At 44.0% G+C, this 13,036-nt stretch overlaps 2 protein-coding genes across 2 annotated transcripts; one reads left to right on the top strand and one right to left on the bottom strand.

Moving 5' to 3' along the window:
• The first annotated feature begins 1,805 nt into the window (after positions 1-1,805).
• Positions 1,806-5,194, top strand: LOC123051926 (novel plant SNARE 13). The gene is made up of 10 exons (XM_044474928.1): positions 1,806-2,059; positions 2,282-2,374; positions 2,546-2,639; positions 2,720-2,757; positions 2,942-3,030; positions 3,203-3,282; positions 3,386-3,442; positions 3,892-3,984; positions 4,068-4,142; positions 4,758-5,194. Exons 1-10 carry the CDS (start codon positions 1,980-1,982, stop codon positions 4,866-4,868), a joined length of 810 nt encoding a protein of 269 aa, XP_044330863.1. The 5' UTR covers positions 1,806-1,979; the 3' UTR covers positions 4,869-5,194.
• Positions 5,195-6,548: 1,354 nt separating this feature from the next.
• Positions 6,549-12,780, bottom strand: LOC123051925 (serine/threonine-protein kinase haspin homolog). The gene is made up of 15 exons (XM_044474927.1): positions 12,623-12,780; positions 12,413-12,545; positions 12,236-12,322; positions 10,379-10,478; positions 9,746-10,299; positions 9,466-9,589; positions 9,276-9,391; positions 8,716-8,827; positions 8,508-8,600; positions 8,363-8,424; positions 8,101-8,243; positions 7,286-7,356; positions 7,155-7,207; positions 6,850-6,916; positions 6,549-6,746 (listed from the first exon to the last, which is right to left on the bottom strand). Exons 1-15 carry the CDS (start codon positions 12,642-12,644, stop codon positions 6,594-6,596), a joined length of 1,890 nt encoding a protein of 629 aa, XP_044330862.1. The 5' UTR covers positions 12,645-12,780; the 3' UTR covers positions 6,549-6,593.
• Between the last annotated feature and the right edge of the window lie 256 nt (positions 12,781-13,036).

Below are 13,036 nucleotides of genomic sequence, written 5' to 3'. Positions count from 1 at the left end.
CATAGTTTCTTTTTTGGGGGTAAATATCTTGTAGTTTCACAACCAAATAACATCACATAGTTTATAAGCCAAATAAAATTTAAATTGTCACAAATACATTCGAAAGAAAAAGTAGACAATACATCTATTGGTTGCAAATGTGAGCCTACCTATGCTCAACCAGACTACGCAATGGCCGCTCTCTCTATTGTGATTCAACGGCAGAGACGAGGGACTTGTGTGGACGTTGGAGTGTTGCGACGGTGGTGAAAACAGTCACCCAACCCCAGAGTATGGGGCAGTCGAGAGGTGGCGTGCTGCTGGGGGAGGTATCTGAGTGCGGGCGGCCAGCCTGGGGAACTGGGCGGCGGCAGCGAGGAGGGGCAGCTGGGTGTGGTGGCGGACGATGGCAGAAAGGGGAAAATAGCCAATGTGCCACCGACTGGCGAGCCAGGACGAAGACAAGGGCGAGCGTTGCGCGCATCCGCGGCTTGTCCGCGGCGACGCAAATGCGACCCAAAATTGGGCCTGAAATGAGTCGCACGCGGACAAAAACGAACGCTGGTCCATTTGCGTCGACGTGTTGGGCCGGCTTTTGTGTCTGTTTCGATCTAAACGAACACGCGTGGACATCACGTTGGAGTTGGAGTTGCTCTTAGAGCATCTCCAATAGATGATGTAGATCCAAAAATAACTAACTTTTACATCTCCAGGCCCAAAACCCCCTCTCCAACAGGTGATGTGGATGCAAAAAAAATTACATCTTCGTCTCTTGGGATGTAAAATACAACACCTCACGATGTAAATTTGCATCACCATCTATAGAAGATATAAAAACGGCGGCCACGCGCCAACCGCCTTCATTTCATTTCCGTTCGCCCGACTGCCGCCCACCTGCTCGTTGGTGATTTTCACCCTAAAACGTGCCGCCATCGCCCGTCGGCCCATCCCCGACCCCGCCGCCTATCCCCGTCGCCATAGCCGCCGCCGACCCGCAAATTTGAGTCTGCCAGGCCGACTACTGCCCGCCTCCGACGCTGGCGATTTGTGCCTGGAAAAGTCGTCGCCGCCGCCCGTCGGTCCATCCCCGACCCTGTCGTGACCCAGCTGCCTATCGCTGCCCATCCCTGCCACCACCGCACCGCTACTCCACCCGCACGCTGCGAATCGACCGTATTTTTTCCCGCCCCACTGACACCGTTTCCGCCATCGCCGCCGCCAGTACCCGTCCACCAAGCACCCGCCCATCCACCACCGCACCGCCGCTCCACCCGCACGCTGCGAATCGGTTGTATTTTCCGCCGCTCCACTGCCGCCGCCAGGTTCGTCCCCGCTGCTGTTTCCGCCATTGCCGCCGCTCATCCGTCACTGCCAAGCCACCGCCCAACCCACACACCCACCACCGCTCCGCCGCATAACTTTTGCCCCGCAGCTGCCGCCCCGATTCGAGCACCGCGTTATGGCTGCCGCCGCTCCGCCGCCCCAATCATCTCCATTTGCATAATCTATTGGAGTTGCACTTTTACATCACACATAATCTTTTGGAGTTGCCTCTTTTTTTAAAGATGTAAAATGCATTTTTTGAAGATGTAACTGTTTTACATCTCCAAATTTGCATTTTCTGTTGGACATGATTTTAGAGGGGCCAAATTTACCCAGTCCGGTTTCAGATGCTCTCATTTCTTTTGGATTAGTTTGAATTACATACCACATATGTCACGTGGTTCCAGATGCTCTCGTGTCACCAAAATGACGCACCTGAACTCCAACAAGGCAAGAATCATCTGCTTTCTCCGCCTAATCCCTGCGTGCCAGCACACAGCTGGGCAGCTCACAGCTAGGATCACACGACTCCAGCCCCCAAATCCAACGGCTCCGCAGTCCGCACCAACCCCTCCCCCTCGCCCCAACCGCCGCCCTCCTCGCCCCCACCGGAAGAGCTGCCCCCTCCCGCAACCGGGCGGATCCCGCTAGGCGGGGCCGGAGATCCAGCAGCCGCCATGGCGGCGAGCGACGTGCCCATGAGCCCCGAGCTCGAACAGGTCGACGGCGAGATCCAGGACATCTTCCGCGCCCTACAGTGAGCCAGATCTCCCTACCTTTTTTTTTTGCTCGCCGCAATGCTGCTGTTTCTTGAAACTTTTTAGGAGTACCAATTTCGTTCGTGTCTGTTCTGCAAAAGTAAAAAAGAAGGTTTACTGGCATCAGATTTCGCATGCCCGTGCTCAGACTATGGCTGGTTGCTTCCCGTGCTGGGTTGGTTGATTCTGAATTTCTGATGGGCGGTGGTTGTTTGCTGCAGCAATGGGTTCCAGAAGATTGACAAGATGAAGGACTCCAACAGGCAGTCCAAGCAGCTGGAAGAACTCACTGGGAAGATGAGGGAGTGCAAGCGGTAGGTCTTGGTGTTGAAGACGGCTATTGCTGTTCCTACTTGAGCATGCAATTTCAGATCTTCTGCGTGTGGCATGATGAAATTTTGCGGTCTCTTTACCTGGAGAATGTACCACTCCGAATTCTCATACCATGTCTTAATTCTAGTAAATATGCCCGCGACTTCTTGCAGCTTAATCAAGGAATTTGATCGTGTACTCAAAGATGAGGAGAAAAGGAATACTTCTGAGGTCAACAAACAGCTAAATGACAAGAAGCAATTTATGGTTCGTGGTTTCCTTCATTCCTGTCTTTGTTGTGTCATGTTCCACACATGTATAATTTGTACCTTTGTGTGTTATGGCAGATCAAGGAGTTGAATTCGTATGTCACCATGAGGAAGACGTGAGTACACATTTTTTTTTCATGCTGTCTATAGATTTGAAGGATGTAATTTCGCAAAAAATCACTGATAAACCACATATTCTTAAATTTCATATATACACCTCCTGAAACTGCAATGTCTTCCGTCCCATTGTAAATCTCGTGGTGCTAATAGATGTGCTCTTCGGTCGTCATGGTGTTGCAGGTACCAAAGTAGCCTTGGTAACAAGAGGATTGAACTATTCGATGCTGGTAATGACCAGGTAGCTGAAGATAATGTTCAAATGGCATCAGGTAAAATTAAGTAATAGTCCCTCTGTCCCATAATATAAGAGCGTTTTTGACACTACAGTGGTGTCAAAACCGCTCTTATATTATGGGACGTAGGGAGTATAATTTTGTGTTATTATTAATCTTCTCATGAAATGTTAACATTCTCATCCAAGTACCTCGTTATTTTTTGCAGAAATGTCAAATCAACAACTTATTGATTCTGGAATGAAACAAATGGACCAAACAGACCAAGCTATTGAGCGTTCGAAAATGGTGCACTGCAAACTTTCACTTTCTTTTGTTGTTCACTCTTTCATAAGTTACTTTTACAGAAGAGTCGGAATGAAAGGAAATTTACAGAAATTTGTTGTTGTAGGTTGTTGCACAAACTGTTGAAGTTGGAGCTCAAACTGCTACAACTCTAACACAGCAAGTAAGTTTTCTGGAACAATGAAATTGGATGTTTCTTGATTTCAAGTATGTTCCGAATGGTAGTTCGGAAACTATATAGCGCCCTTTTAATGCCTAAGGGATAGTTCAACTGTGGTTCCTATTCCATTTCTCCATTTCAAGTATATTCACAACACCTCTGTAAACCAAAGGCAACATCCCTCCAGTTCCTTTATACTCAAGGAACTGTAAGGTGTATCGATCAATCTGTATTTTCCAGAGAAAACCGCAAAACCAGAACCAGTGGATCTGTTTAAACTGGAGACTGTTTTCAGGATAGCTTTGTAAAACCCAAGTAGGATGTGTAAACCTTACTTAAAGAATCTTGTTTATCGCTCTATTATAAGTTGTGGTTTGAAGTTCAGCTTTTATGAGCTTTACCTACCAATGGTGCCATACCCTAGTTCTCATAAGTTATCTATCATTTTTCAGACTGACCAAATGAAGAGAATTGGCAATGAGCTAGATTCCGTTCACTTCTCATTGAAGAAGGCCAGTCAAATGGTGAAAGAGATTGGTCGTCAGGTTCTCTCTCCCTGTCCTTACATGTCTTTGTTTGGTATATGTGAAGAGACAATGGCTGAGACTTGCAATATCTGTTGTCGCAGGTTGCAACTGACAAATGCATCATGGGGTTTCTGTTTTTGATAGTTTGTGGTGTGATTGCGATCATTGTTGTCAAGGTATGATATGCACTGTGTTAGTATTTGTATTGGGTATGAGTAGGATTAGTTGTTTTAGAGGCTGTGGCTGGTTAAGGAACAAGCCCTCCATGCTTACATGTTCAACTAAAAGTCAAGTTCCTCTAGAGAATGGAAATACGTGTACTGTCAGTTGAGTTAGCTGCTGCAATTAGCTCGTTTCCTGACAAGAGTATACATTGGAGATAAAATGTCGGATGAAAAAGGGGGGATAATGAAATTTTGTGCACATTCAGTGGTGGAGTCAGCTGCTGCACTTAGCTAATTTCGTGATAAGAGGATGCAGAGAAAATGTGCAATGAAAAAGTGGGGACAACTTAGTCAGTAAAGTTAGAACAAAATGACTTTGCATCAATTTTGGGAAATAAAGGAGGCAAAGCAAAATCCCCTTTGGTAGTTTGGTGGAGATACAAATGACTCCTGCACCTATCTAAATTCTTGATAAGAATATGATTGGAGATAAAGAGTCCCATGACACGTGCCATCGCATGCATACTTGCTTTGTCCCAAATTGGCAAAACAAAATTTGATTGATTTTGATTTTACAACACTTGTTTTCCTACTTGCAAATGATAATCTGACCTTGTCTTCTCCCAGATCGTCAACCCGCATAACAAGAGTATCCCAGACATCCCGGGACTGGCGCCTCCTGCACCTCCTGCGCAGAACCGGAAGCTACTATCCGTAGATCCTTTCAGAATGCTCTGAGCATTCACGAATGGAAGTCTCATGCCGTGCAGGTCTCTCGCTCTGAAGCCAAAAACACACGATGTCAACTGTTCAATTGGTGCTTGCTTGTACATTATCCCCGTATGTAATTTTCTTTGATTGGTTCATTCTTTCCACATTGGTTGCTGTTAGCTTCGGATTGTTAGTAGCACTTCGGTTGTGTGGTCTTTAAATTGCCTGGCTTTCTTGGTTGTGTACATGCGTCAGTGGTGACCAGTGAGAGTTATGCGATAAATGTTTGCTCGTATACCTTCCTAAAACCAGCCGAGTCTATTCATTATGAGCATGTGAATGTTGTCCATCCATTATCCTGGTCTTGTGAGCATGTTTCAGTAATTCATTTTGCTGCTGAAATGCTTTGTCAGATCCCAGTTCTGGTGGCAAGATCTGACAAGTATAGGTGTAAATCGAAGAAGAAATCGGGGATAAGCTGGCTGAATCAAGGTGCCAGATTTGTATTAAAGTATTTGTAATGTATATATGTTCTAGGTCTAGGTATTGGGGAATAATTCTCGATACTTATTCAACCACAACCTGGCTGTTATATAGGTCCAACTTTAACTTAAGGTGAGAGTAACGAAAATTGCTTTTGGTGGCCAAGCTCCATGTAGGTCGGTTTTTAAAAAGTTCAAAATTCATATTTTTACATATCAAAAAAACTGAAAAAACATACAGATATACATGGAGGCGTAAAACACATGTGTGTAAATTTTCAGGATGAAATACATTGAAATGAGGGCTATGCAAAAAAAAAACCGAGGCCTTTCGGCACATGATTGTTCATCCCCCAAATCGCATTTCAAGGTATTTCATCCTGAAATTTTACACACATACACATCACATCCTTGCATACTTGTACGACTTTTTTGAAACTAGAATGTTTGAATTTTGAATTTTTCAAACATTTCGGCCTCCATGGAGGCCGAGCTCCAAAACGCCCCACTATAGTTCTTGTGTCTTGAGCAATCTCAAGCCGTCGAGCGAGGTTTAACCCGAGCGCTGATGGCCATCCGATTCCACAAACCGTTTTCAGAACTGATACAGCTAACTGAAGAAACTCGACGTTTTGTGGGTCAGGTTCTGACATGCTTGCTCCCTGAAGTACATTCATTTTGTTGCTGAATGGTTGCAGCTGCATATAGCAGCCATATTACATAGTTGGACAGCAAGCTCTCTTGCATGCCATGTGGGGATGAACAAACATGTGTGTTTGATCTCTAGTGCCCACCACATTCCTAAACCCTAAACCCCAAGCCAACAAAATGGTTAGTCGACGGGGGGATGCAACTACAGGGGGGACGCGGAGTTTCTGCACCCGAGCTCAAATGAGCTCGGGTGAACAGTAAAATCAAAACTAAATAAAAAAAAATAAAAAATCCAATTTTTTTTGGGAGAAACATTGACCAAAGTTCTAAGTGCTTGCAAAAATTCATCATGAAATCACATTCCTAGAAGGCATGGCAAAAAAAACAAAAACAGTACTCTGAAAAAGCTACTTTCAAAAGCATTTTGAAGCACTGAATTTGTTTTTTTTTGCCACGCCTTACAGGAATGTGATTTCATGATGATTTTTTGCAGGCACTTAGAACTTTTGTCAATGTTTCTCTCAAAAAAAAATTTGGAATTTTTGAATTTTTTTTGATTTTTTTTCGATTTTACTGTTCACCAAGCTCAAATGAGCTCGGGAGCAGAAAGGCACTTTCGCTACAGGGGAGGCATTGCTGAGGGTCGCACATTCTCCTCTTCCAACAGCAGATCCCTGAAAATGGGATCAGCAAGGCAATCTCTAGCAGAACCGCACGAGGAAAGCCGTTTCTTGAACGACCGGAGCTCTCTCTCGTCTGTGGAGTTGCACGCCTATCAAAGTGTTCACAGAGTTAGAGAATCTGGCAAATTTGACCTCCCGGGATTTAACAAAACCGATGTGAATTCCTGAGTGGTCAGAAAAGTAGCGACTCACCTCGTATTTCTTCTGTAGCACAATATCCACAAGGTAAATTAGCCAGACGACATTTGTCTTTGGGAAGCTGCAATAACACAGGTACATGATCAGCACATGTCATGTCAGCAAATTTTGCAGTTCAGAAGAAATAGCTAATTAATTTGTAATTCCTATCCTGAGCATTTTTTTGTTCCATTTGATAGTTAATTATGCATTTATGCACAATATTTTTGCAACTGAAGAACCAAGATGGTCATTTATGTTCCATTACAAACAAGGAAGAATTTTGGCGAAGAAAAGTCTGCTGTGATATGCAAATTTACCTGCCTTCCCAGCATTCCTTGGTAATTTGTTTCATCTTGCGATAAGTTTCTGCCTGCATATATGAGAACCATGCATTACAATAGCTCAAAAGGGTTTATCATGGTAATCTGAATATTAATCATCTGAAAACCTGCTTGTCTCCTTTTGGTCCTTTAAATAAGTCAGGGTCCTCAGACAGGTCAAGAAAGAGAATGGCATTCCCTACAGATTGACATTACAAAGGTAAAAGATTATCAAGGTATCAGAAACATACGGGGAGCCATACGTCTTCAATGTTCTATCATCACATTGCTTTAGGGGAAGGCTATTGCATTTGATATACTCCCTCCGTCCGAAAAAGTTTGTCCCAAACTTGTCCCTCAAATGGATGTATCTAGCACAAACTTGTCCCAAACTTTGTCCCTCAAATGGATGTATCTAGCACTAAAGTGCTAGATACATCCATTTGAGGGACAAGTTTTTTCGGACGGAGGGAGTACAACTTTAAACTTTTTATGAAGCCAACGTTATCCTGGTGACTGGTTCTAAACATGTTATCCTGGTGATGCCCACTTCGTTCATGAATTTCAACTGCATTATGCAGTCAAACGTTGTATTTGTAAGACCCATTAGGGGAACAAGGGATACTGGGTCCAGCAAGTATTTGTAAATTTCATTTTACTATTGTACAATTTGGCTTTCCTATGGCCGAGATAGTAGTATGATTCTCACAGCTCGCAAATGTATTAGAAAAACTTAACCGATTTCACTTTTTTGCATAGTTCTAGGAAACTTAATCCATATCATAATGTAAATCACAGAGCAATCAAAAATTGCACAAAGAGAATAAGCACAGTGTAGTTCTAGGAATCCTAATCCATATCAAAAGGTAGATTGCAGAGCAGTCAAAAATTGCACGAAGAAAATAAGCACAATGTATTCTGACCAAAAAGTCAATGTAAGCACCTGTATTGATCCGAGAAAGAGTGAAGTCAATTATGGAGATGGTCAAACCAAAAGTTCTAGCACGAATCCTCTTCCCTTGAAGAGTGATGCTCATTGTATGATCCTTGTTTGACATTTCATCACGAGCCAAAAGAATATTACCCCTGCCATGCACCTTATGGTGGTAAGTGACCATTAATAGCTAACACTGCATATCAACGAGAAAGAATAAAGTGGAATCCTAGGCTAGACATGAATGAGAAGCAGCATTGAAAGGACAAACCAATGCAAATCTCGATGTTCAAATTCGCAGGCACTCTCAGCTACAGCTAAGGAGGCAGTAACCTGCATCAAGGATGTTAATTTAGTTATGCTAGCAACTTTGTAGTTCAAGTAAGAATGTAGTTTAGGAAAGGCCAAGTGCATACTTGAAGCAGTAGACTGCGAGCCTCATTATAGTCGAGTAAAGCGAATTTTTCAAGGTCTCTTCCACCATCTGCTTGTACAAAGATAATATAATGCTGAAACAAAAGTTACATGTGTGAGGGTAGGTAATTAAGGAAGCATGGTTCTCAGTCCTCACTGATGCGCCAACACGAGTAAATGATAAGTGGTCTATTTGATCTAAATTCTTACCTGATCGTTTGAAAAGTCCTTTGGATGATCATTCTCAGATTCATGTTTGGAATCCCAATCTTCCCAAGCACTAATCAGTGAAGGGTCATATGGTCCCTTACAAACCCAAAAGCTGCAAATACGCAAAAGTGAGGACCATTTATGATTTCATACTAACTGTTATGCATGATCCTGCACAGACAGAATCAAACATCTTACATGTTGTATCACATAGGCTTCATCAATTTTTTGTGGTTCTAGAAAACACCGAGTTGTAACATTTTAAAGGGATATAACATACAAATTCTTCAGACGAGTGCTATGGTATGTTTGGATGGTGGCCAAAACCCGCCACACCAATTCTTTGTTCTGCCAATACTTCTTTGTCTACCCTAGTTCATTTTTCTTTCCAAGGTTGGCCAACTTATGGGCAAGCAAAAGCTTCACCGCATTTTGGGTAGCCAACTAAGTAGTAGGGCAAGCTTGGGCTCAAACATACCACCCTATATGTGTAGTAATTCTGGTAAAAGAAACGTGTGCAGTAAATATGTGCGCATTTTTTTCCACGGAAAGAGACATACTCTTTAGTTTCAATGAAGCCATCGCATGAATGGTCTTTTCCTTTATCTCCCTGGTCCGTTCTCAAATTATTTAGTGTTAGACAAAGCAAAGCTTCCTCAAGTACTTCTTCCGATTTCTACAAAACAGAACCATCTAATGAGTAGCACAACATTTCAGAGTTGAGAACAACACAAATGAATGAAAATAAACCTTCTGGGTCTCTCCATTGACCAATGAATCCCCATCGAAGGGTACCACTTTACAGACAGTGCTTCCAGCCCTGTAGGCCTCGCCATAAGTTCCTTCACCAAGCTTCACTATGCTGTCTAACTTGCTGCTTTCACAAATATCTTTGTCAATTGATAAATAAAAGCAACAGTGCAGGTAAAAAAAATTAACTCATTTTAACATGTTATGACAAACTGATCTTTTTTCAGTTGCCCAAAAAACAGAGTAACGACAAATTTATGTGGAAGGTTGAAATACCTACCAGTAAGCAGAAAAAACATCTGCTAAAGTAGCTGGTGCAGATTGCCTGCAAACCATGAGAAGTTGTGCAAAGGCAGTCAGAGCTTCACCACTTGATGAGGGAATGCTGGTGCGGGGGGGTTCCTCAATGTTAAGCTCACTAAAGGACGTGACAATGCTGGTTTCGCCTGCAATGTTCTTTGTACTCTCATTAGTGTATCCTGAAAGGATTGTCCTTCTTGTTGGGTGCATCCCTGACCCTCTGTCTTTTTCAGGTGTCCTATAACCTTTTTCAGGATAGTTTTCTGTACTGCAGTTACTGATGACTGATGGGATAAGTGGGGTCTCCATGATATCAAACAATTGATTGGATGCTGCACATCTTGCAAGCTTGAAGATTTTCCACCTCTCCAATATTGCAGGCAGATCATGCACAATGAGACTCTGCTCCATCCCTCCTGCCCATGTGCCAAAGTTCTTGGGCGAAGGGCTCTCTTCCATCAGCTCAAAAGCATCGACTTCTTCAAAATAAGCCTTTTCTTTACTCAAGTCGGGTGGCCCTCCAAGAGGTTTTTTCTGATAAAAGAGAAGCAAGCTTAGAAGGCAAACAACTTTAACATTATCAGTAAGTACGCCTGAAAAATGTTAGCCGCACCACTCTGTTACACGGTTTTGGTGGTCGTTTGAGTGCTCTGCAGAGTTTCTGTTGAGGCTGAAGATTTGTCCCGGGTGCAAAAAATATACTTTCCCGCCCTCTATCAAGTTTCACCAAACAATGTCAGAGGTAAAAAGAGATCTATAGCACTAAATTTCAGTAATTAAAATGGGGAAAATCCTCACGAAGCAAACAAAGGAGACAATGCACATGGAAACAAACACTCTCCACCCTCATGTATTCTATTGTGAATGACATGTTACAGGCTGAGAGAATGCCAGGTTTAGCTTACTACACTCCAATTTGGTTGATGCAGCAAAATGCTAACAGGAAGTAAGCCTAACTCAGTTGAGTGGGGGAGTGAATGCACAATCAGACCCAGGTTCAAGATGCAAATTAGGGTCCTAATTCTTCTCTATCAACAGAACATGTAGTTCCTCCTGCAAGTTCCTTCAAAAAAACTCCCTCCGTCCCATAATATAAGAGCGTTTTTGACACTAGTGTAGTGTAGTGTCAAAAATGCTCTTATATTTTGGGACGGAGGGAGTACTTACGAAATTTATTTCAAAAGAACACACAACATACTTTCAGTTCAAAAGCATAATTTTCTGCAACAAAACAAAATGATTGCACCAAAAGTTTGAATCTTCATAGTTTATGCTGCCTAGGTCGCTAAAAGTTATCTTGTTTCAAAAAGGCCCATAAAACTAGCTTACTTTTGCCACTTAAGTAATTTTCTCCGTCAGTTAAACAGTAGTGATGACATCCCAAGTACCTAAGACTTGCTCCGCAGCTTAAATATCAAAACGTCAGAAAATCAAGGTAATTTCGAAGAACATACATAACAACAGAATTCATGGAACAAAAGAGGTTAAAAAAGGCATTTTTCCCCTTTTAGACTAAAGCCACTGTAAATAAGGTGGAAGTCTCCTTAAGACAAGTGTAAAACTAGTGATATAAGGGGGATCCCGCGAAGCAAAGCAATTAACAGTTGCCAGCTTCAGGTTGAGAAAAGGCACTTGAGATATCAATGACAGTAAAGTCTCTAAAACGTCTACTATTTGTTTCCAGAGGGAGTACTACATAAGATGCATTGATTCGCTAACATTGCAGCTTGAAACACATCAAACTTTTGGATTCGAACACCACAGAACCACATCAGAAAGAGATGGAAGGGGATTGCTAAAGGGAAAAACGAGAATGAAAACCTTAATCACATGCTAACTCATACGAAGGGATTGCTTTCTCTAGCTTCACTACTGAACTATCCACTGACAAAACCGACTCCACTCCTGGGACGAACAAGCCTTTCAGAAGGCCAGAAGGCTTCCCTGAGAAGCTAAGCCTCACACATAAGGCTTCCCTTATAAGCTAGCCTCCTCACCTAAGGTTCGGAGGTTGTTTCGTTGCCTACGTGGAAAAATACAAAAGTTGGCAGTACAGACAGGGTAGAGTACTGAATTGAACTCATTTACTTCCTTGTGGTACTAGTACTGACAAGACACAAAGATAAAACACAAGCAAGGACGAACTAAATACTCTTTTCATCGAGGAATAATGAGAGAGAACAGCTCATGTGATTGGCCGTGCATAAGTGTTCACGAGGGAAAACGAAATGAATAAGACAAGACCACAATCATTATAATATTCAGCAAAAATGAAAGAAAAACTTATACTGTAAAAAATGTTGAAAGGGGGCAGTAATAAAATTTTAACTTGGTATGTAGCGACGCACGACTACAGGTGGATAATGGCCGGAGGCAGCACTGGATCACGGAAGATCAACGCTTCCAGCACAGGCCAACAGCCAAACATTGAAGCACACCCACAAAATGCAACGAGATGACTGAGGCGCACCTGATGGAGAGCGACCGGTTCCAGCTGGTCCGCTTGACCGGCGCGAAGCTCGGCCGGTTCTCGACAGCCGCCGCGAAGCCGCCTCTCCTGAGCGCATCAAAAAAGCACGGCGGGATCAGCAAAACCCTAGGACCGACCAAATCCCCCGCGCCCGCCGCCGGCGGCCCCGGCACTTACGCGTCCGCGCTCCTCTGCCTCGACGCCTCCTGCGCCCGGCGGCGCTCGTACACCGCGCCAATGCGAGGCCCACCGCCGCCGCCGCCGCTGGCCAGGATCTCCGCCCACGCGTCGCCGCCGCCGCCGCGCGCGCCTGCGGGAGAGAGAGAGCGGCCGGGTTAGTGAGGGAGGCGTAGAGGGTTGGGCGCGGCCAGGGCTCGCGGTTCGTACCTTCCCGTGCCGCCACGGCCATGGGGCCTCGTCAGAGAGGAGTGAGAGCGAGGGGAATGCGGGGTTTGGAACGCAGAGCGGAAGACGAGCGTTTCAGGGTGGAGCCTGGAGCGAGCGAGTTTGAATTTTGAGTTTGGACTTCTCCGGCCGTTGCGGTGCCTCGGGACCGAACACGTGCGTGCTGGCTACTGCTTCTGTCCAAAACACTCTTTCACGAGCAGGCGTTCCAACGCTTCACCCTAATCTTTCTCTCCACTCTAATTTTAAGGTGGACCCAAAAGAATTTCTTCTCTAACTTTCTCCCTTCTATTTTAACATGCCCCCTTCCCTCCCTTCCTATTTTGACGTGGGCAGTTGAGATTTGTCTTCTGATCTCATTTCAATTTCTCCTCTTATCTTTATCTCCCTCCTGGT

Source organism: Triticum aestivum, chromosome 2D (assembly GCF_018294505.1).
Source record: "Triticum aestivum cultivar Chinese Spring chromosome 2D, IWGSC CS RefSeq v2.1, whole genome shotgun sequence".
Classification (NCBI taxonomy): Eukaryota; Viridiplantae; Streptophyta; class Magnoliopsida; order Poales; family Poaceae; genus Triticum; species Triticum aestivum.
This window is presented reverse-complemented; position numbering and strand designations above follow the sequence as displayed.